Source organism: Colossoma macropomum, unplaced genomic scaffold (assembly GCF_904425465.1).
Source record: "Colossoma macropomum unplaced genomic scaffold, Colossoma_macropomum, whole genome shotgun sequence".
NCBI classification, from domain to species: Eukaryota; Metazoa; Chordata; class Actinopteri; order Characiformes; family Serrasalmidae; genus Colossoma; species Colossoma macropomum.
In genome coordinates, this window is record NW_023494806.1 from 18,594,399 (window position 1) to 18,615,189 (window position 20,791).

The 20,791-nt window shown below is 37.5% G+C and overlaps 2 protein-coding genes across 4 annotated transcripts; one reads left to right on the forward strand and one right to left on the reverse strand.

Moving 5' to 3' along the window:
- Positions 1-1,280: 1,280 nt before the first annotated feature.
- Positions 1,281-13,569, reverse strand: unga (uracil DNA glycosylase a). 3 transcript variants are annotated; one of them, XM_036597953.1, is made up of 7 exons: positions 13,500-13,567; positions 12,353-12,590; positions 9,090-9,185; positions 8,806-8,903; positions 3,350-3,438; positions 3,054-3,232; positions 1,281-1,922 (listed from the first exon to the last, which is right to left on the reverse strand). In XM_036597953.1, exons 1-7 carry the CDS (start codon positions 13,562-13,564, stop codon positions 1,782-1,784), a joined length of 906 nt encoding a protein of 301 aa, XP_036453846.1. In that variant the 5' UTR covers positions 13,565-13,567; the 3' UTR covers positions 1,281-1,781. The 3 variants fall into 3 exon arrangements, with proteins under 3 accessions (XP_036453846.1, XP_036453845.1, XP_036453844.1); XM_036597952.1 differs by having other exon boundaries at positions 1,282-1,922; positions 12,353-12,559; positions 13,472-13,569; XM_036597951.1 differs by lacking the exon at positions 13,500-13,567 and having other exon boundaries at positions 1,283-1,922; positions 12,353-12,735.
- alkbh2 (alkB homolog 2, alpha-ketoglutarate dependent dioxygenase) lies at positions 12,566-19,755 on the forward strand. The gene is made up of 4 exons (XM_036597966.1): positions 12,566-13,061; positions 16,289-16,540; positions 16,944-17,142; positions 17,858-19,755. The coding sequence occupies exons 2-4, from the start codon at positions 16,297-16,299 to the stop codon at positions 18,183-18,185; spliced, it is 771 nt and encodes a 256-aa protein (XP_036453859.1). The 5' UTR covers positions 12,566-13,061; positions 16,289-16,296; the 3' UTR covers positions 18,186-19,755.
- The last annotated feature ends 1,036 nt before the right edge of the window (positions 19,756-20,791 follow it).

Consider the following 20,791-nt stretch of genomic DNA (forward strand, 5'->3'; position numbering starts at 1 on the left):
ATTTTTCACAGCACTTTTATAATTATATTTTTAGGATTGAAGGGTTAAGAGATTGGCTGGAATGGTGCCTTGCTCTGCTTATTCATGTAAAAACAGCAGCAACTCCAAAGGCAAGTCCAGTCTAGAATCTCTTGGAAAACATGAGGGCAATATTGTCTGCAATAAGTGATACGGCAAGGGCACATGACTCAAACAGAAAATTATAATCAAAATGATTAATGATAAACATGATTTATGATTTTAAATCCTAGTGCCATCTTTTTCTGGCTGCAGTTTATGTATTATTCCAAGCAAGAAAATGGCAGCACTATATACTTGAAACAAAATGAAGTTATTGTAAACCTTTAGTTAGACAAAGCAAGACCTTTTATAGCCTTTAATCTAATTTATCTCTAATCTTTAATCTCTAAAGGCAAATTTGTGTAAACTAGATTATCAGCCAAGACATTTGTCTGCTTCTTTAGTTTTGCACTGGAGCTACCAGGTTAATGTGGCTAACAAGTATTAGAAGATTATAATCACTAATTAGCATCATGCTAACTGCACCCCTAAATCATCACACACTTGCCTCAATTCACCCATAGTTGTTCAGTAATCTCAAATAGACTTGATTATGTCATTTCTGGCACTGCATGACATACTGTTATCTATAAAAATGTACATACTGCTACTGCGCTGAATTTTCACATCTGAATATCTCAATTGTCTCATATGTGCATCTTGTACTCTTACATTTTCGAGCATCTAGAGGTTAGTAAATATTACAATAATCCACACTGTCTGCAGCAGCAGCTTTCAACAGATTTATCAGACAGACTGAAGCAACAGGCAGTGAGAATATGCCACTGAGTGATGTAGCTAACCAACGCACTGCAGGCAGGTCTAGTGGATACACTAACCCAGCTATCAGACTGCTTTACTAAAGGCTAAACCAAGCTTAAAGGCTGTCATCACCCCAAGAGACTGGAGGCTCCTTCCATATGTCTCTCTACCGTTCACTCCCTCAAAAACAACCTGGACTAATATTAACTTAGAATGTAACTGACTAAACAGCAGGAGATAAGTGATTACTGAAAGAAGCATGACTCAGCCATTTAGGTAAGCAGCTCACATCAGCGTGTTTTACACTGTTTGTACATTGTTAACTGGCTTATTTGTAACATACTGGTAAATCATATATATATATATATATATATATATATATATATATATATATATATATATATATATATATATATATGGTACCGTCCCCAGTACAAAGAGAAGCACTGTTAAAATGCATTTTTAGCACAGCCACACAATGGGTTACAGCATGTTTATTAATAGAAATGTCCTTTTTAACATGGACAACGTAGTAAAAAAGTGCAAACATATGAAATTTACTTAGCAGAGCCAATCAAACTCTTATCCCTCCCAGCAGTGGTTCACATGAGAGGAGACAGAGTTTCAAAAGACAAACAGCAAACAAAGATCAGGACATTTCTTTGGTAAAAGAACACAATACCTTGTAGATCAAACAGGCAACATGAACAAGGTATGCAAAACAAAACAGCAGACACAACACAGAAAGAGAATTTTTACTCATTCCTATTCTGTGAGAAAAGAAAAGGTAAAAGCTCAACTAAAGATGGCCTGGAGGAAAATATCCAGTGTTTGTCCACAGTGAAAATAGTGTAACACTACTGAAGATGACCATACAGGTAATCAAAAAAGACACTAGCTTATTATGAAGTCAGGGCTATTATACAAACCAGCTTAGCTGCCCATGTTGTTCATTTGTCTCAAAGTGCTTTCCAGTCAATGGGCTTCTTTCCCGCTTTCTTCAGTAGGTCATTGGTTTTTGAGAAATGCTTACATCCAAAAAAGCCACGGTGCGCAGACAGCGGGGAGGGGTGGACAGTCTGCAGTACGTGGTGCCGTTTCTGCAAGACCACAAAAACCAGCATTACCAATCACGGTACAGCAATTGACCTCATATCTTTACTAAAGTTCTAACAATAACTTTCATGCTCACATGCAACATACATGTTGGAATTACACCAATAGAATTAGGGTAATTATAAATCAGGGCTGTTAAAATTTACCTTCTTGATGAACAAGCGATTAGTTGGCAGTTTGTGTGATGATTATGTGCATGTTAAATTCTTCTACTGGTCTTTTTTACAGTAAAAAACAGAGCATGATGGACACACCCATGTAAATGCATTTGTTGCCACTTTGTGATTTTATGTGTTTTTATTTAATGGAATCTTTTTAAAGTCGACATTAATTGGAAATCAGAACATATTTCTCTTCCTTAACGTGACATATATCTAAATGAAACAGACAATTTTGGCGACAAGTAATTATGGACATAATTCTGTAGTGAAGAGGTTCTTGGTCTCCTCTCGATACTCATGAACATGAACAGAGAGAACAGAGACATTAATCTCTTTATTAATGTCCATCTGCTACTCAAACTACTCAAAATACTCAAGTATTAGAGAAGGGTAAGAAGTAATGCTGATAAGTGCAGGAGATGCATGAGTAGGAGGAGCCATGATAGCTTATTGGTCATTATTGGTAAATATAATTTTTCCCCTGCACGGTGTGCTTTTAACAAAAAAAAAACTCTGATCATTTGATTAATCATCAAAATAACTGGTAGATTACCAACATACACACGATACTGGAGATCAGGTCAAATATGAAGCACATGGATAGTCATTTCAATATAACATCAGTCCTGAGTTCTGATGGAATCATTAACAGCTCCATTAATCTTTCTAGACACATCTAGCTCAATATTTCTGGTTCCTTCCTACAAATTAATATAAACCTGTGAATCATATTAGTATCAATTTGTGATCTGTAACACAACTGGTTTTATATTTCTGAACTTTTGAAGAGTGATTCCAAATGTTTGAACAGTGAATAGAGCTGTACTCTTTTTTTTGTTCCACTCCTAATGCAAAATGTACCCATTAAATGATTAAATTAAAATGAGTCTTGGCATATTATCAAATGTTGACATTATCTGATCAGTAATAATAAAAAAAATCTCTCAGACATACTCTATCAATCGTAGCCCCCTTCTTCTGAGCATAGGCACCCCATAGCATGAAGACAAGGCCCTTCAGGTTAGTGCTGAGCCAGTGCACCACAGCATCTGTCAACATCTCCCATCCTTTGTCTTTGTGAGAGTTGGCTTGATGTGCCCGGACAGTTAAAACAGCGTTCAGCAACAGAACACCTACAAAGTCAGAAAGTTTGTCTTTTAATGCAACGTCACTGAGAGCATTAGCATTATACATTTGGTTATATATTTATTTCAAATTGCCATAAACAGTAAATTAGAAAAAGTGAACACCTTGCTTTGCCCATCCAGTCAGATCACCATGACCAGGATGCTGAAAGCCCTCAATGTCTGCCTCCAGTTCTTTATACATGTTCACCAAGCTAAAAACAAAAGAAACACATTATACATACATCTTTGTGTCTCATAAACATAAACATCATACTACAAATACAGTGACCGCTTTACTTGAGGCCTGCTTCAAGCCACTCCGTCCTTCTCCAGAATATATGACCAAATTATTAATTTTTGTGAATTATTAAAAAAAAAAATACTGCTCAATAGTCCACCCATTCATTTAGTTATTTTTAAGTTAAAATGGCTTAATTTATATTTCCTTGTCAGACACAAGCAGAAAACATATTTAACATGATTTTACACAAGGCCAAGGTTATTATAGCTAAATAAAACTTTTACTAAACTGAAAGTTAGCAGTGAACAAAAATGTGCTCGTTAACTGTAATAAAAATGAGTTTTCTAAAACAAGAAAACTAAACCAAAACTGTAACGTACACTGCAAAATGAACTAAAATAAAGTAATATTACTAAGAAAAAAAAAAAAATCACAACACTCATCATAATTATAGAAACTAACATTAAATTAAAACTAAACTAAAACTTTTACTGTTCAGAAAATAAAAGCAAAAGTACAATTATTAATGCACCCATGACTAACTCAAACAAAACTGAAATCAAAAACCAAACTTAAAATGTAAAAACTACAGGGTGTCTCAAAAGTTAGGAAATAAAAATAAAAAAGGTCTGGCAGATGGTGATCCAATTTTATACACAATCTGTGAGGGAAGGGGGAAACCTGTTAGGCCATGTCACCAACATGGAACATTTCCTAATTTCTAAAATTGGATCACCGTCTGCCAAACCATTTTCATTTTATATGGGTTTTTCCTTACTTTTTAAGACAACCTTTTTGAGACAACCAGTATGATAATCCTGCTACAAACCCAATTCCAAAATGGACAGTATGTAAACTGCAAACAGGGACAAGATATTTAATGTATTATCTTGTCAACTTCATTGTTTTTTTGTAAATATATATATTCGTTCTGAAATTGATTCCAACATGTTCCAAAAAAGTTGCGAGAGGAGCAATTTAAGACTAGAAACATTGTTCAAAAGACATTTTAAAAATGGTGATGTAATCATACTTATGCATAAAAAGGAGCATCCAGAAAAGGCCGAGTCCTTTATGAGTAAGGATAAGTTGAGGCTCACCCCTCACTGGCTATGTTTACATGCAAAGATTTTTGCCGATCCGATTGAATACATTCCGATTATAGATTTAGACGGAGGTGTTTATATGCTCATTCAATAACCTGATGAAAATGTCCGTTTACATGCACACTACAAGTAATCTGATCCAAAATCATGCGCATATGTAGAGTACTGCTTAGTGTAGACATTACCATGACAACAAGCATCACGTGAGTCCTGTCAGACTAAGCAGTGCTTGGGTTTTTAATTGCTTTAAAATGATGGCAGTCTCAGGAAAATGTTCACATCACTTTACATGTACTTATTAAAGAAAAGTAAGAGAGGAAGAGAGGAAGACATGTTCTGAGACACGTAAACTGGACACCAGCTTTAAAGTTCAAAGCATAAACTTCGTCTCTTCTGCAGACCAGTTTCTGCTCCTGCCTGTTGAACGCTATAAACTTTCGCCATGACGTGAACGCACATGCGCAGAACGTACTTTCATGTTCTGATTGGGAATGTAATCAGATACAGACGTTTACATGGTTATTATTCTTCTATTTAACTGATTATTTACAGGATTACCCACCTCTTTCAATCGCGTAGAAATTGTATTCCGAATGGCCTCAATCTGACTAGTTTATTCCGAGTGAGATGTATACATGGACGTATTCTATTCCAATTGAGCCAGTAGTCGGATTATTAACGAATTATTAGGCTGCATGTAAACGTGGCTACTGCCAGAAAATGCATTAGCAAAAAAATCTGTTTAACAACAACATTTCTCAGCAAGCATTTGCAAAGATTTTAGTTATTTCATAGTGCATAATATTAAGAGATTCATGGAATATAGGAAAAGCTCTGTGAGTAAAAGCAAGGCCAAAAACCACAACTGAATGCCCTTGACCTTCAATCCCTCAGATGGCACTGCATTAAAAACCAGCATGCTTCTGTGATGGTGATCACATAGGCTTGGGAATGCTTTGACAAACCATTGTCAACAAACACTGTTCTTTGCTGTATCCACAAAAAGATGATGACAACGACAATGACAACAATGACGATGACAACGACAACAACGACAACTTTTCGGTTGTTACCAATGTAAATTTCAAAAGTCAGGATCTGTCTTGGTATGGTGAAGATGGGCACTAATGGGCAACTTGCAAATTTGAAAGCACTATTAACACTGAAAGGTAAATACACATTTTGGAGTAACTTGAATATAGTGTTTTTGTATTGTTTTCACATTTCACATTTTCAAGTCAAACCGAATATTGTGACTGTCCCAAGAGAAACATGTAGCAACATTACAGAAGAAGGTGAAAACTTTTGTTATGTTTATGTAAATTAATGTAAAGGGGGTGGTTTTGATGGTCTACCAGGATTTACAAATATACCAAGATTTAATTTATTTAACTCTTTAATACTTTTTGATAATACTTGGAGGTTCACAAACAGGAAGTTCATAAACAAATCTGATTTTTCATGCTGAAGAACATTTTGTCCTCTTGCCTTTGAAGATTTCCACTCTCAGCCATCTTTTACACACCAGCAGTTCAAACCGGATCATACTGATTAACCCTTTTAAACAGAATGTCTCGCTGGTAAACCTTGACTCTGTGTTCACACCAGCAGTGATTTTTGCTGCTTAAATCAATGGTTGCTCATCGACTATGGGCATTTCTGAACCAACCACTGGCTGCTATGATTTCACTGATGGCAAGCAAATGCCATGGCAGTACACCACATTTTACTTGCTAGTGTCTACAGAGCTTTAACAAAATCACAAATCCGATACCTTCACACATGGTTCTCATCACAGATCAGATGTGTTCCTGCTAAAAATAAAAAGTCTGGGGGATATTGCTTGTCTGTAAAGCATCCCAGCATAGTACTTCACAGTCCGTGCAGTCTGAAGAAAACCTGTCTGATCTTTGCACTCACTGCCATCTATATGCCACAAAAGCACCATGAGCGTTCCTCCATCTATAGTAGGAACAAATATCTAGGAACCAAATAATGGGCATACTGTTTTACAGTGGCTCCGGCATCGTTTACGGCAGCTCTCATTGAAAATTAACGCCCTTCAGCCACTTTGCAACGTCGGGTTGTTGCCGGTGTGAATGCAGGGTGAGAGACTTAAAGTGCCCTTAAACTCAAAATCTGCTGCCACAGGATTTAAGACTTACATGTCCATGTTGTCTAATGAAAAATAAATTAGCATGTGGAACTGGAGCTTTGTGTTTGTTTTCCATCAGTGTATAAAAGATGCATGAGGCGTCCTTTATTGTTGGCACACTTCAATATTTTTAGAGCAAGCATGCAGTTCACTTTTTCTGAGCAAAAATCTAATCGATAAGTAATTATTATTGATTTGTTTCATCACAGTATACAATCACAATTAAAAGTGACCGATGTGCAAGAGCTGCACTGATACAACAGAATTTTGTACTAATCCTGAGATAAAGTTAATCAAGAACTCAGAACAACAGAAAGTTTTTCTAAACTGATCTTTGCAGGTTAATAATTTTTACAATTTTATGGTTACGTTATGTCACACAAAAGCATCTAAGTATGTTAGTTAGCTATGTTGTGTTGCTCTATATGCTTTTCAAAGCTGGAAAAGGGTAAGTAAAATTCATTACATACTTGAATAAGTAAAGTAAAATTCATTACATACTTCATTACATACTTCCTCAAATATAATTTTACTATTAATGCCAAAGTTTTGTCTATTCGTATTTACTGTAAATTATGCTAAACTGAGCTGCGTTCATGCTGACTGGACAAAAGTTATTCATCCGGAAGTATAGCCAACCATTATGGTTACATTCTTATTTGGAGACAAGCAGATTAAACAGCAGAATTAGCTGCATTCTGTGTTGGCCTTAAAGGGCTAATACTACGTAGGTTGTGGTTGTACTATGAAGGTTTTATTATAGAATGATTCAAAATATTTGTACTATTGTGGAAAAAGCTGTAATAGATAAAAGTAGACATTGTTTTTATGTTCAGAATGACTTGAAGTAGCAAAAAAAACGTGTAAACGTGTTTACTTGACTGTAACTATGTCAACTCTAAAAGTCATGTAGACCTGTGTTTACTACCAACCATGTGACCTCTAAACCAAAACCAACAAAATCCGAGGTCAGAAAAATCAGAGGTATATAGACAGAGGACTCCAGTCACTGTAACTGTCCGCAACATATGCTCATCAGACATTATTTAAAATCCAAACAAATTACAGAACTAATACTTTGCCAGGAAAAGGTAACGTCCCTTTATGTACAGTGTCCTTGAGCAGCTTGAGGCTAAGGCTTTAACATTAGCTACCAGAAAGTCACCAATTCAGCCTGCCTATATATAACTATAATAACATACTACAGTAGTAGACCGTAATGACCTACATGTACTTAATTGGTGTAGTTATTCAAATTGTCCGTTCCAATTTAAATGGTGTGGCAGGTTATGCCCCAATAAAAAATTCAAATAAGAAGCTGGCATTTACAAAGCTAACTTCAGCTTCATTCTCTCTCCTGTGCTGGTCTTCACAGACACGTTCAAACAATTTGAGCGGCAGCAAAGCAAAACTGAAATTGCTGGCTGTGTGTCACTATTAAACAGTTTCTACAATAAACACTAGAAAAAAGATTAATCAGTGTTCATCAAAAAGAGATACAACACACAAGAACAACTCTATTACCGGTTTGATTCCACTTGAAAACACATCTCACTCGATATGCAGAATACAGCAAAACAAAAGAAGCAGAAAGCAACGCTCTACGCTAGCTGAGTGACATCTGTAGCCTCAGTTTGTGATGAGACAAATAAAAATAAAAATCACAAACAACAGTGCTAAGTGCAAATTATAGCCTAAAATGGATAGATAACTGTCCTCTGGTGTCAAGGATGTTGGAATTTGTAGCTCGTACTGTAGCGTACATAGTGTAGCAATTATAGTAAGCTTGCTTTAAATAAACTGTTTTTATTTATTTTCAGCTTTTTTATTTTTTAGCATATCCTGAATTTCGGTTTCGGCCAAAAAATTTCATTTAGGCGCGTCAATACAGGGAATAAATACCTTCGGCAGACAACAAATGTGATTTTTATCTAACAGACATATAATTTAGTAAAACTACATCAGTTAATAATAAAAAGCCCAGATGAGGATAAGGGTGAGTTTTGCCCACTGAAAATGTATTTTAAGACCCCTGCTCTAAACTGAATTCTGCCCTCAGTTTTGAAATCAGTGTTACCTTGGAGGAGGTGGAACAGGCCTCTGCACACTGAAGCACAGCCCATGAGCCTGGTTTGGTCCATGATAAGGATCTTGGCCGAGAACAACAACCTTCACCTGCCAAAACCAACACAATTATCATTAGCAGGTGACTGTAACTCCAGGATCTGAGTCCACTGACTGACACAAAGTTTAACAATAATACAAAACAAAGACAGAAGAAACATTTCCTTCTTGTGACATAATTATTTCAATGCGTTCTCTAATCCATTCACAAAGACAACATAGTGTAGTAAAACTCACATCTTCAATCTTACACATCTGTGTCCAGGTGAAAACTTGGTGAGGGGGTGGATAGACTGTGTGTTTCTGCCTCTCTTCAGCAACAAAGTTCATTAACTGTTGAAGAAACACATATTCCTTCATGAGGAAAACACACAGAAGAACCAAACACAGAACAAGCAGAGTAACAGCTCCTATTATTTATGTATTTATTTTTTTACAGCATAGCAGTGCCAGCTAAAAGACATGAAAATTCATGAGAACTGAAAATCTCCTGTAGCAGGGTCTAGCCACATCACTCCAAAGAGAACATTTTTCTCATTTTAATGTAAAAAATGTGGTGCGCTTAGAACCTAAAATACAGGTGTAACTGCTGTAGAACTATTTATTGCAACAACTACAATAGTTTAATAACTACGCAAACACAATTACAAATGTCAAACAATTCTACTGTTTTCTACAACACCAACTCCAAAAAAGCTGGGACAGTATGTGAAATGCCAATAAAGACAGAAGGCAGTCATTAGTTAATTCTGTTTGACATGTATTAAATGAAAAACAGCACATAAACACATTATATCATGTTTTACCTTATGAGCTTGTTTTTTTTTTTTTTTGCCCAAAATCCAAAAATGATGTCTGGAACACGTTCCAAAAATTCGGGAAAGAAGCAAGTTTATTACTGTGTTACATTACCTTTTTTTGTTTTAAAACAACAGTTAATAATCAGTTGAGGCTGATTCAAACTGAAAGCATAATTTGTTTGCTATTCTTTTGTTATACAAGTCTTTAGCCGTGCAATCATGCAACCATACAATGGCCTTTGTTGTCATATTTTTAGCTTCATAATGCAGCACCCGTTTTCAATAGGAGACACGCAGGCCAGTCTAGCACCCGCACTTTGTTTACGCAGCCATGCTGTTGTAAATGTGTAAATGTGCACAATGTTTCTTGACATCTTTATGTTGAAATAGCCATGAATATCCTTGAATGTCCCATCATCTAGAAGGCAGAATATGTTACTCCAAGATGTGTTCACCGTTAATGGTGCCCTCATAGATGTGCAAGTTATCCACTAATACCCCCCTATACTATGACAGACATTGGCTTTTGAACTTTATGCTGGTAACAATCTGGATGGTCCTTTTCTTGTTTGGCTCAGTGAACACAACATCCACCATTTCCATCAACAATCTGAAAGCTTGACTACACATTTCCACCACGCATCAGTCCATTTCAAATGAGCTTGAGCCCAGAAACATTGGCAGCTATCTCCTTTTGAGACCCTTATCTATTATAAATAGAGGCAATTCTAAAATTTTTGCCCATCATATGCGTTCTACAAGCTCCAAAATCACAGTGCATGGACTGAGATGATCGCTATTTGTGATGTTATTTTTAGACAGTCGTTTAGCTCTCACAGCAGTTACAAGAGTCCAGAGAAATCAACTAAAATGAATTTCAGACAAAAAGAAAGTCGTAGCAGATTGTCCTGATTGCAAACAATGGACATTTTCATATATTAACCTTTTTTTGTTGTCTATTCATTCGAAAGTTTTTGAACAAAGAAATTCTAATATGCAAAAATGAAACCAAATCCATTGCTAAACGTGCCTCTCTTTTCACATTTCAGTAACATTATCTTAGTTCTGATTGGCCTGTTAATATTAAATACTATATCGCTGGGTTGGCCAAACGATAACTGTCAACTGTTGGTGTGCTGTGATTGGTAGAGGGGTGAGAATTTCTCTCAGAGTTCTCTGCTGGCAGCCCCCCTCTTCATCATTTAAACACTCATCAAATCTATTGAATTCCTGTGAATGACACATCAATCATTCAGGTCACAGGCTTTCTTGTATGTAACACTTAACTTTGTTTTCTTTTACTTATTGATTGTTGCTTTGAAGAAAAACTGTATTCCTGAGTGTCTTTATGCTTCAGTAATGTAAAAATACTGACATTTCAGTCTTTTTTAAAAAACACAGTATTCAGTGATCCAAATCCAGAAGGGTAGAGGATCAATGTTTCTAAGGTCAAACTGACAAGTTTTGGTCAGGTGTTTGTGTCAGATATTTTAATGTTGCACACAAATCAAAGGTGTCACAGGAAAAAAGCTAATCTACTTTTTTCCCCCCAAAAAAACTTTAGCTGATCTGACTACATATTAGATGATCTTCCAAGAGAGGAAACATCTGCAATGTCTACACACTGCTGATGATCTGTCTAGTCAGCCGTTCTCAACTTCGGGGTCACTACATGCATCCTCAGGTAAAACAAACTCAGGCAGCTCTTTCTGACAGGACTATAGCTAAGGGGACAAGTGCTGTGTCCTAACAGTTCAATGAAACTTCCTTTTCTATCTGTGCTCCTTGATTTTGCCCAACCTGTAGCTGACAGCTGCGCTATACAGAGACAGAGCTGTCTATCAGGTGGATGCACATTATCATCAGATTGAGCAAACTCAAGGAAAACAGATCCGAAAGGAGGTTCCATTGAGGGCAGTCTACAGGGACTCCATTATAGTGAAAAATGAGTTTAAACAATGGATACATCTGAAACTTAACATGTTACGTTTGTTATTCAGTTAAATTCATGTAAAAAAATAAATAAATCATTCATAAATCAAATAAGTCATTCAGAAAGTCAAAGTGGTCTGATGTAAGATGTGCCACTGCAAAGAAACTACAGTCAACTTTTCACCATTGTGATGCTAGAAGCTAGAAGCATTTAATAAAGCTAACTCAAAGACAGTTGTTGTACGAAATTAAAAAACATTAATGGCGGAGGGGTACATGCAGAGTGTTGTGAGGCAAAGTAGTACTCAAAGGAAACATTTTTTCAGAGTTACTCCTACTTTACTATTATCAACATTACATAGTAGACATTGTGATATGTTGGTTCTACATAGCACCAAAAATGGTTCTGCTATTATTATGATGCTTTTTGGTGCTATACAGAACCATTATCAATAAGGTTCTATACAGAACCATGTGCAACGCATACTCCATCAGTCTGAGCAACCATTTCACTATACAAAGAACCATTTAGCATGTAAATGGTTCTATAGAGAACTCCTAGTCCTATGTAGAACCATTGCCTTTACTCTTTTTAAGCATGTACAATAAGTTACACCATTTTACATGAAAACAATCTGAATGACTTTGTTTACATCTCAACGATTATTATGCAGGATTAAAAACAGTGGAAACGTTCTTTACCTGAATATTTCTGAAGCACTGCGTCTAGAGCATGCGCCACACCGCTACCGTGCCAAGAGCTCTTACCTGTTTGAAGTAGGGTTTTCCAAACTCGGCGCTCAGCGCTCTCCTCCAGCTCTCCCCGATGCCGTCCGGAGTGGAGCGTGCAGACAGTCTCTCCAGCGCCGCCTTCTTGTTCTGGGCGATCCTGTCGAGCTGCTCGGGGCTCAGGTTCAGCCTGGGCGAGTCTGCTGCTGGAGAATCGCCGCTCTCCGACTTCAGCCTCTTCTTCGCCTGCGACGAAATCTCAGTGTACTTAGTGGAGCTCCACGGCCGTTTGAGGAGGAAACCGCTCGACAACAAGATTAACGGGCGAACATTTGAAACCACCATCACAGCCATTACTGACCGCCTTCTCCACACTGCGGACTGACCGGTCATTACTGCACCGAGCTGATGAAAAGCAGATCTAAAACTTTCGAAACGGATAAACACGAAAGTGGCGGGGAGTTCACGAGGCCGAAGTCGGCTTTCTATTCGCCAGCTTCTTGTTCCAACTTTGCTTTTCTACTTTAAGTGGTTTATGTGTTACTAGCTATAAAGCTAAGGGAGCAGTAACTTCGCGCCGGCGGTTTGAATGCATTCTAGCGCCTGGGCGTTATAATAATAATAATAACGACAGCAGCAACAACTGCTGCGCAATTTAACCTAAGGGTGGAACAGGACAATTCGAGGAAGCTGGCGAATCAGCCTCGTCAGGAGTTTCACATGTAGTTAAAACAGAAAACAGCTACACGTAAGTGAGTTTTTTATTGATAACTTTCAGCAGCCAAAGCAACACATTTCAACTGTATCTATTAATAATATGTTTACTTATTAAAAAGATCTCAGCGTGTTTTGCAAAGAAGTGGCTTGCGTGTGACGCATGATCTCTACTTCCGGGTCATCTGGATTTCGCGGGAGAATTGCAGCGCGTGTCAGTCATTGAAACGATGCTGCAAACAGGTTCACATACAGGACAAATAAAAACAACAGTAACGGTTCTGAATAAACGTTGGAAAGCCACAGAGTCCCCGAAAACCCACGGCAGTGAGGCAGTTCGTTATGTTTCCAAAGTACATTTATGTGTTACTAGCTATAAAGCTAAGGGAGCAGTATCTGAGCCGGCGGTTTAAGTGACTCAGTTCAGACTCGGTCTTTACTCACATTATAAGCGTCCTCGCTTCCAGTTTGCTCGCCGAGGTCTCTTTTTTTGTTCGTTGGGGAGAAAAAAGACGTAATGCTTTTCTGTCCAATCATTCTGGTAAATAAAAAGACTCTAAAAGTGCCAAGATAAACGACTGTATGTAGAGGTAGCTGGCGACGTCTGATTCTCCTGGACTTTGCTTTCTTGGCTCCCGCCAAATATTGTAAGCCAATGGAAACGCGAGGTTTGAGGAACGTCCCTACAGTGTCAGATCAGCTCAGATGCAGTTTGAGGGAAAGGCTGTATTGTATGGGAGGCAAATCCAGCCAAAAAAGAAATTAAAATTAAAACCATAAAACGAAAATGCAAACCTCTTTTTGCCATTTCTTTTTCCAAACATCTGCGCAAATGTCTACATTTGCAATTTCATTTTTCACATGAGCACGGGCCATTTGTGACAAAAATAAAAATAAATGCAAAACAGCTATTTGTCATTTCATTTTAGCCGTTATTCTGGTTTTTCATGGCCAAATCAAAAATGGAAAAGCTAATAAAGAAAAGAAAATCCAAGCTTCACTTTGGCTTTGGCTTTTCTTCATGAAATGCAGAATATGTGTCAAAACTGAAATCAAAATGCAATGTTCACGTTCTCATTTCTTTTTCACAGCAATCGGCTGCATATCTGACAAAATGAAAATGCAAAACTGATAAATCAACAGCAAAGTCACAGTTTGTGATTCGGTTTTCGGCGTGGACGCGCTTTAAGTGTCAGAATGAAAAGGCAAATGCAAACGAACATCAGTGCCACCTGCTGGACATTTACTTTACATTTTCCACTTTTCGATTTCATTTTCAAACTGACCAACATGCAAATATATGTTAATTAGCACTAGGCGGGGCTACGGGGTACATTTTAGGACATCCTCAGACCTCCGAGTCAGAACGGCATCATTCCTCAAGCTAAACGATTTCGAGTCTCGAGAAAAAACACCGTCATGACTCAAATCTGGTGAAACTGAACGTCAGAACAAACACCGTCAGAAAAAACTGGAAATGTTATTCTGGCATTTATATCGAGATACATAATAGTTTTCTAAGTTATACGAACCAGTATATGCTCGACCAGGCTTGCGTTTGGTCTGATACCTTTCCTCTGAGGCCGTTTGGTCTGACAGTGTTCGTTCTGACGTTCAGTTTCACCAGATTTGAGTCATGACGATGGTTTTTCTCGAGACTCGAAATCGTTTAGCTTGAGGAATGATGCCGTTCTGACTCGGAGGTCTGAGGATGTCCTAAAATGTACCCCGTAGCCCCGCCTAGTGCTAATTAACATATATTTGCATGTTGGTCAGTTTGAAAACGAAATCGAAAAGTGGAAAATGTAATGTAAATGTCCAGCAGGTGGCGCTGATGTTCGTTTACATTTGCGTCCACGCCGAAAACTGAATCACAAACTGTGACTTTGCTGTTGATTTATCAGTTTTGCATTTTCATTTTCATTTTGTCAGATATGCAGCCGATTGCTGTGAAAAAGAAATGAGAACGTGAACATTGCATTTTGAATTTAGTTTTGACACATATTCTGCGTTTCATGAAGAAAAGCCAAAGCCAAAGTGAAGCTTGGATTTTTTTTCTCTATTAGCTTTTTCGTTTTAGATTTGGCCGTGAAAAACCAGAATAACGACTAAAATGAAATGACAAATAACTGTTTTGCATTTATTTTTATTTTTGTCACAAATGGCCTGTGCTCACAGAAAAATGAAATTGCAAATGTAGACATTTCATTTCATTTAAAATTTTGGCAGGATATTTGCGCAGATGTTTGGAAAAAGAAATGGCAAAAAGAAGTTTGCATTTTCATTTTATGGTTTTAATTTTAATTTCTTTTTTGGCTGGATTTGCCTCCCATAGTATTGTAGCCACTCAGATATACCTCAAACATCTCTTTTTACTGAAAGACAGAGAGTGACATATACTCATATACTTACCTACCTAACATTGATCCATATGTTATCTTGCTTACAGTAAAGCTCTGTAGTATTACTGTAAGAAACTATTTGAATACTTCCAAATGAATTCTGTTTCCGTCCCATAACATTCCTGTAATGCTGTCTTATAGGAAGCTATAGTACTTGTGTAGAATTGGGTAAAGTATAGTACTTTTATAAAAGACTACGATTAAAGGGGGTTGGTAGGTTTTAGGTTTTGAAATTTTTATTAAAAAAAAAAGAATTCAATGAGTTATATATAGTATAAGTATGTTTGTTCTCTCATTGGGTGATGGGCTGAGGTTAATGTAACTTTTAGCACCAAATCAGATGCCCTCAGATTTGCCTGAGCACAAATCTGAAAACATTATTAGTAGCTACTATACATACATGTAAGTCATTATTTCACTAAAATAACATTACTTTATTAAAGGAGAATTTCACTGATTTTTTATCTTTATAATTAAATGGCTGAGATGTAAACAAAGCCATTCAGAGTGGTTTGATGTGAAACGCTCCATTTTAGAGAAACTTACTTACATTTTAGAGAAGGCACTAGGTTTCACATCAAATCATATAAAATCAGTGGAATTCCTGTTTATTTTGTAGATGGTTTTAAGTTACTGTACTTACATTTGTAGGTAAGATCCTGTGCAAAAGTTAAAGACCATCCTTCATTTATTTAATGATTGTTTTGACTGATAAGTAAATAAAAGAAGGGCCCCTGATTTTTATACAGTACTGTATGTCATGTGTGTGACACACATGTATCTCAAAGTGTTTGATTTTGATTTGATCAAATGCAGTGCAACCCTCTTTTATAAGTGTATTGTTTCTTTATCTGAACAGGTGCCAGAATGAAGAAGCGAGTAGCTACATGTGGGGAACAAGAGGAAACTGAAGGAGAGGACTTAGTAACGCTGCATACAAATCAAATATGTGAAACTGTAGAAGATGATGAAGATGAAGAATTTTCTCACCCAATTCCTTGGCGAAAGATTGAGGCAGAGGGACTGGACTGTGACCATGGCTTGCTTTTTTCCAAAGAAGAAGCGGATAGACTTTTCAGCCGACTAGAGGAGGAGGTGGAGTACTTCACAGGTTTGTAAAGTTCATGTTTTACCAACCCCAAGCATAGTATGAAGACGTCTGAAGTTTCTTCTCCATTTGCACACTGAAGCTATAAGGGTGATGTAGACTACTAGATTACTAAAATGGATGCATTTCTGTCTTAGTCCACGAGATGGTGCCATTTCTTTATGGTGAGCTCAAGGACAGTGTCAGTGGAGTCATTTCTAGGACCAGGGTGAAAATGTAGTGGCACAGGGATGTAAATGATTAACAGATTAACTGCTGATACAATTTCAATGAATTTCAAATATTATTAACTGTTGATAGACGTAGATTGCATGAACTGTAGTGTTACATCCCTTCTAGTTAAGATGGTAACAAACTGTTAAGATGTACTCTTGGCTATGTTATGTTTTTCACCCTCTTCTTCAAGGTGACCAAGCTAAGGTGCAGGTGTATGGGAAGTTGCACAGTGTTCCCAGACAGCAGGCAACGTATGGAGATGAAGGACTGATGTATTCTTTCTCTGGAGTCCATCTTCTGGCCAGACCATGGACTCCTACGCTGGAGTATATCCGTGATGCTGTCACCAATGCAACAGGACAGACCTTCAACTTTGTCCTAATAAACAGGTAATTATAATCCAGTGAAGTTCTGATTTTATGGTCTTGAGCTTAATGTCAAGTAGTTTGCAGATATAGACTGCCTGTCAAAAGTTTGGGGACATCTAGCTTTTAATTAAAAAAAAAAAAAAACCTTTATAAATGAGCATAACCAGGCCACTGAATCATTTCAGATGAAAAATGGGAAAAAATTAGTTAGTTTTGAGTTTTAAACACCTCATTGTCAGTGCTGGACTGAGAACAGTCCACCAATCAAAAACATCCAGCCAACAGCGTCCTGTGGGCAGCGTTCTTTGACCACTGATGAAGGACTAGAGGATGACCAACACAAACTGTGCAGCAGCAGATGAGCTATCGTGTCTGACTTTACATCTACAAAGTGGACCAAAAACATAGGTGTGTCTAATAGAGTGGACCTTAAGTGGACACAATGTTTAAAAATTCCAGCAGCACTGCTGTGTCTGATCCACTCATACTAGCATAACACACATTAACACACCACCACATCAGTGTCACTGCAGTGCTGAGAATGATCCACCGCCCAATTAATACCTGCTCTGTGGTGGTCCTGACCACTGAAGAACAGGGTAAGCGGAGCTGATAAAACAGACAATGAGTGTACTTAATGAAGTGGCTGGTCAGTATGAGTCCCTACTGATCTCTGGTATTTGTTACACAGTGGAGAGGTCTGCGTCTCCTCTAATAAACATCCCCTGTTGTTCAGGTATAAAGATGGCCATGATCATATAGGCGAACACCGGGACGATGAGCGGGAGTTGGACCCCACCTGTCCAATCGCTTCTGTCTCTCTGGGGGCTGTGCGGGACTTCATCTTCCGACACAAAGATGCCCGGGTTGGGCCAAACAAACGCCAGATCAAGCCTGTGAAGCTGGAGTTGGATCACGGAAGTCTTCTGCTTATGAACTCTCCCACCAACACATACTGGTATCATAGCCTCCCAGTACGGAAGAAGGTGAAGACACCACGCATCAATCTCACCTTCAGACGCATCATTAGGAGCTGCCAAAGAAGTGACGTTAAAAACAAGTGACTTATTATTATTATTATTTCATGACAAACATGAAAACCAAGTTCATCATATCAGATTTGCAGTCATGTTGTTGATCAGGTAAAGCACTTTCTCTTGAAGCTTTTCTAACACTGTGTCCAGTGCCATGTCAGTTTTGTTTAGTATCACTTCCTGGCACTGGTAATGACGGTTATATACAATTGTATGTGAAAGTTTGGGAACCCCTGGTCAAATGATGTTTTGTTGATAAATAAGTTAACACATCCTCTCAAGGGAAAACACTTCTGCCTGTTTTAATGCACAATCACTGTTTATTTGCTGACTTTTACACATTGGGGAAAAAATAAACTATAAAATGTGGCCTGTGCAAAAGTTCTGGCACATTTTATATTGTGTTTTATTTTTTTCCATCATATTAACTTAGCAAATAAACAGAAAATGTGCATTAAACGCATTACTGAATCAGGAGGAAAAAAGAACATGCTAAAATATTAAACTGTTTCAACAAGCTTACAATCATCACATGAATCTGCTTGGGGGACCAAAGCACCACTGATGTTGCAAATTATTCTTCTGCACATTACGTCCAATTACACATTACCACCAGAGAGGTCTCCAAATCCCCAACACTTTATATAGTGTAGCTTTAAGTGTGTTTCCGGTAGAGGATGTTATTTTCACAAAGATAATCAAAAAAGCATGTCATTTGACCAGTAGTGCCCAAACTTTTGTATACGATTATGTTTAATGTGTACACTAGATATGGCATAGCAGCAACCAGGTTTGGACTGACATAATAGGTTGCATGTTTCAGTTTGATGATGTTTTGCACTATTACTATATATGCTGTGCTTTAAAAGTTGACAGCATAGTAAGTAAAAGAACAAATTCAAGATTATTCAAAGGATATGCATTTATTTTTTTTATAAAACCAAAAACTACATGTGGAATAAATAAATGAAACACAACCATACTTCTGTACAAGACATTTCTAATGTAGAGTGAAAAATCAAAACAAAACAATATGGTCCCCATGAGTACATTTTCGCAAAAAGGTTCAAAGATTGAACTAGAGAAGGCAATATTTTGGCAAAAAATTGTGGCAAAAATCATAAAAGGGTAATAACGAAAATGTTATTGTATAAATATATACATATTTTTGCAAGCAGACATAATCAGAGTGATTTTTTTTTACTAAAAGTCATACTTAGTGTTTTAAATGCCAGCACTGCTGGACTGAGTATGAGGTATTTGCACAGCTGTCTATCCATAACCTGCCTGTTAAAGTCTAATGAAAATCACTTTATTTTCCCCATGGACAGCTACACAAGCTAAGTCTTGACAGCAGACGCTTGCCAGAGAGAGACAAATACTTAATGAATTAGATGGGTACACGGTCAGAATTAAGAAGTTGTGCACTGTGGACTTTCAGAAGGTTGTAGTGCTATTGAAATGGTGACCTGCATTTCAAAGCTTCATTTTGTAACTCCGTACATACGATCACAGTTCGGACTGCACGTTAGTGGATGTGGAAAGAGTTTTGCTGGGAGATAAACAGTTGTGAGAAACACAAACTCGGGCAGACGTAAAACTCAAAATGAGCTTATTTCAGTAACACAAGGCACACAAACAAAAGCAGGACGTATGCTACAAGCTAACTCTCTAACTTAGTCTTCACAGCAGAATGGGTCCAAGCCGAACGCTCGAACCACTTTTAACCTGTGACTAGTACCACTCGCTCACATGACCTTATCGTCCATTTAGCTAGTTGTGGAATTTATTTAGAAAAACCTCTTCGAACTACAGCAGCAGAACCAACCTTTTCAGCGTGACTAACAGTGTGTTGACCCTCCTGAGCAAAAAAAAAAAATTAATAATAATAATAATACAGGTGAGAAATATTTTTGCTTTCACACAGCAAGTGGCAGTTGATAGCGATGATGACTAAATGAAAAGGTTCCATCTACAGAAGTCACGTGCCACTTTGGGAGGGACACAGACACGACTGCTCTAATGCCGCATTCACATGTAAGCAGACGGAGGACTGCAAACCAGAAATCCCACTGTTTTCAAATGACCCGTACCAGAAAATTCTGCCACTGCCAGCAGCAACGTTCTGTAGACTGCAGTGGTGAGCGGAACGTTCTTTCAAGAGTTCAAGTTTCCCAACTTCTGCTGTTGTTGGGAGCCATGGGCGCCAAACATCTCGTTGTTGAATTCCAGACAAACCCAGTATTAAACAACACAAAATAAGAGTACAGATCGTCTTCTTGACTGTTATCCACCTTAAATTAACACTCTCTGATAATCATCCGTTCTCGCCAGCACCACCGTCACCAAGCAACATCTACGTGGCTTCATGCCACCATTAGTCATGCTATGAGGCACAGAATGGCATCTTATTCCACCCAATGCAAACATGTGAACGCAGCATGAAAATGAGACAATGGTAAACCGTTTTAGATTTTAAGGTTCTTTGTATCAAAAATCCAATTTAAATTTTTAGTATAAGTATTAATAACAGTTAAAAGATTAATAACTTCACATGTAAAAAAAATATTTCTAACATGGCAAAATTAAACTTTAGTAATTATATTTTAGCAGCTAAACATTCAGTTAAAAGAAAT

Bases quoted from the DNA above. Each gene is read 5' to 3' on its own strand.
- unga (XM_036597951.1), bottom strand. From the start codon at position 12,706: ATGACCGGTCAGTCCGCAGTGTGGAGAAGGCGGTCAGTAATGGCTGTG. The intron at 8,904-9,089 runs GTGAGTTTTACT...TGGTTTTGGCAG, and splicing joins AGATGTGTAAGATTGAAGAT to GTGAAGGTTGTTGTTCTCGG. The intron at 3,439-8,805 runs GTAACACTGATT...TTTTGTTTTTAG, and splicing joins CCTGTTCCACCTCCTCCAAG to CTTGGTGAACATGTATAAAG.
- alkbh2 (XM_036597966.1), top strand. From the start codon at position 16,297: ATGAAGAAGCGAGTAGCTACATGTGGGGAACAAGAGGAAACTGAAGGA. The intron at 16,541-16,943 runs GTTTGTAAAGTT...CTCTTCTTCAAG, and splicing joins GGAGGTGGAGTACTTCACAG to GTGACCAAGCTAAGGTGCAG. The intron at 17,143-17,857 runs GTAATTATAATC...CCTGTTGTTCAG, and splicing joins AACTTTGTCCTAATAAACAG to GTATAAAGATGGCCATGATC.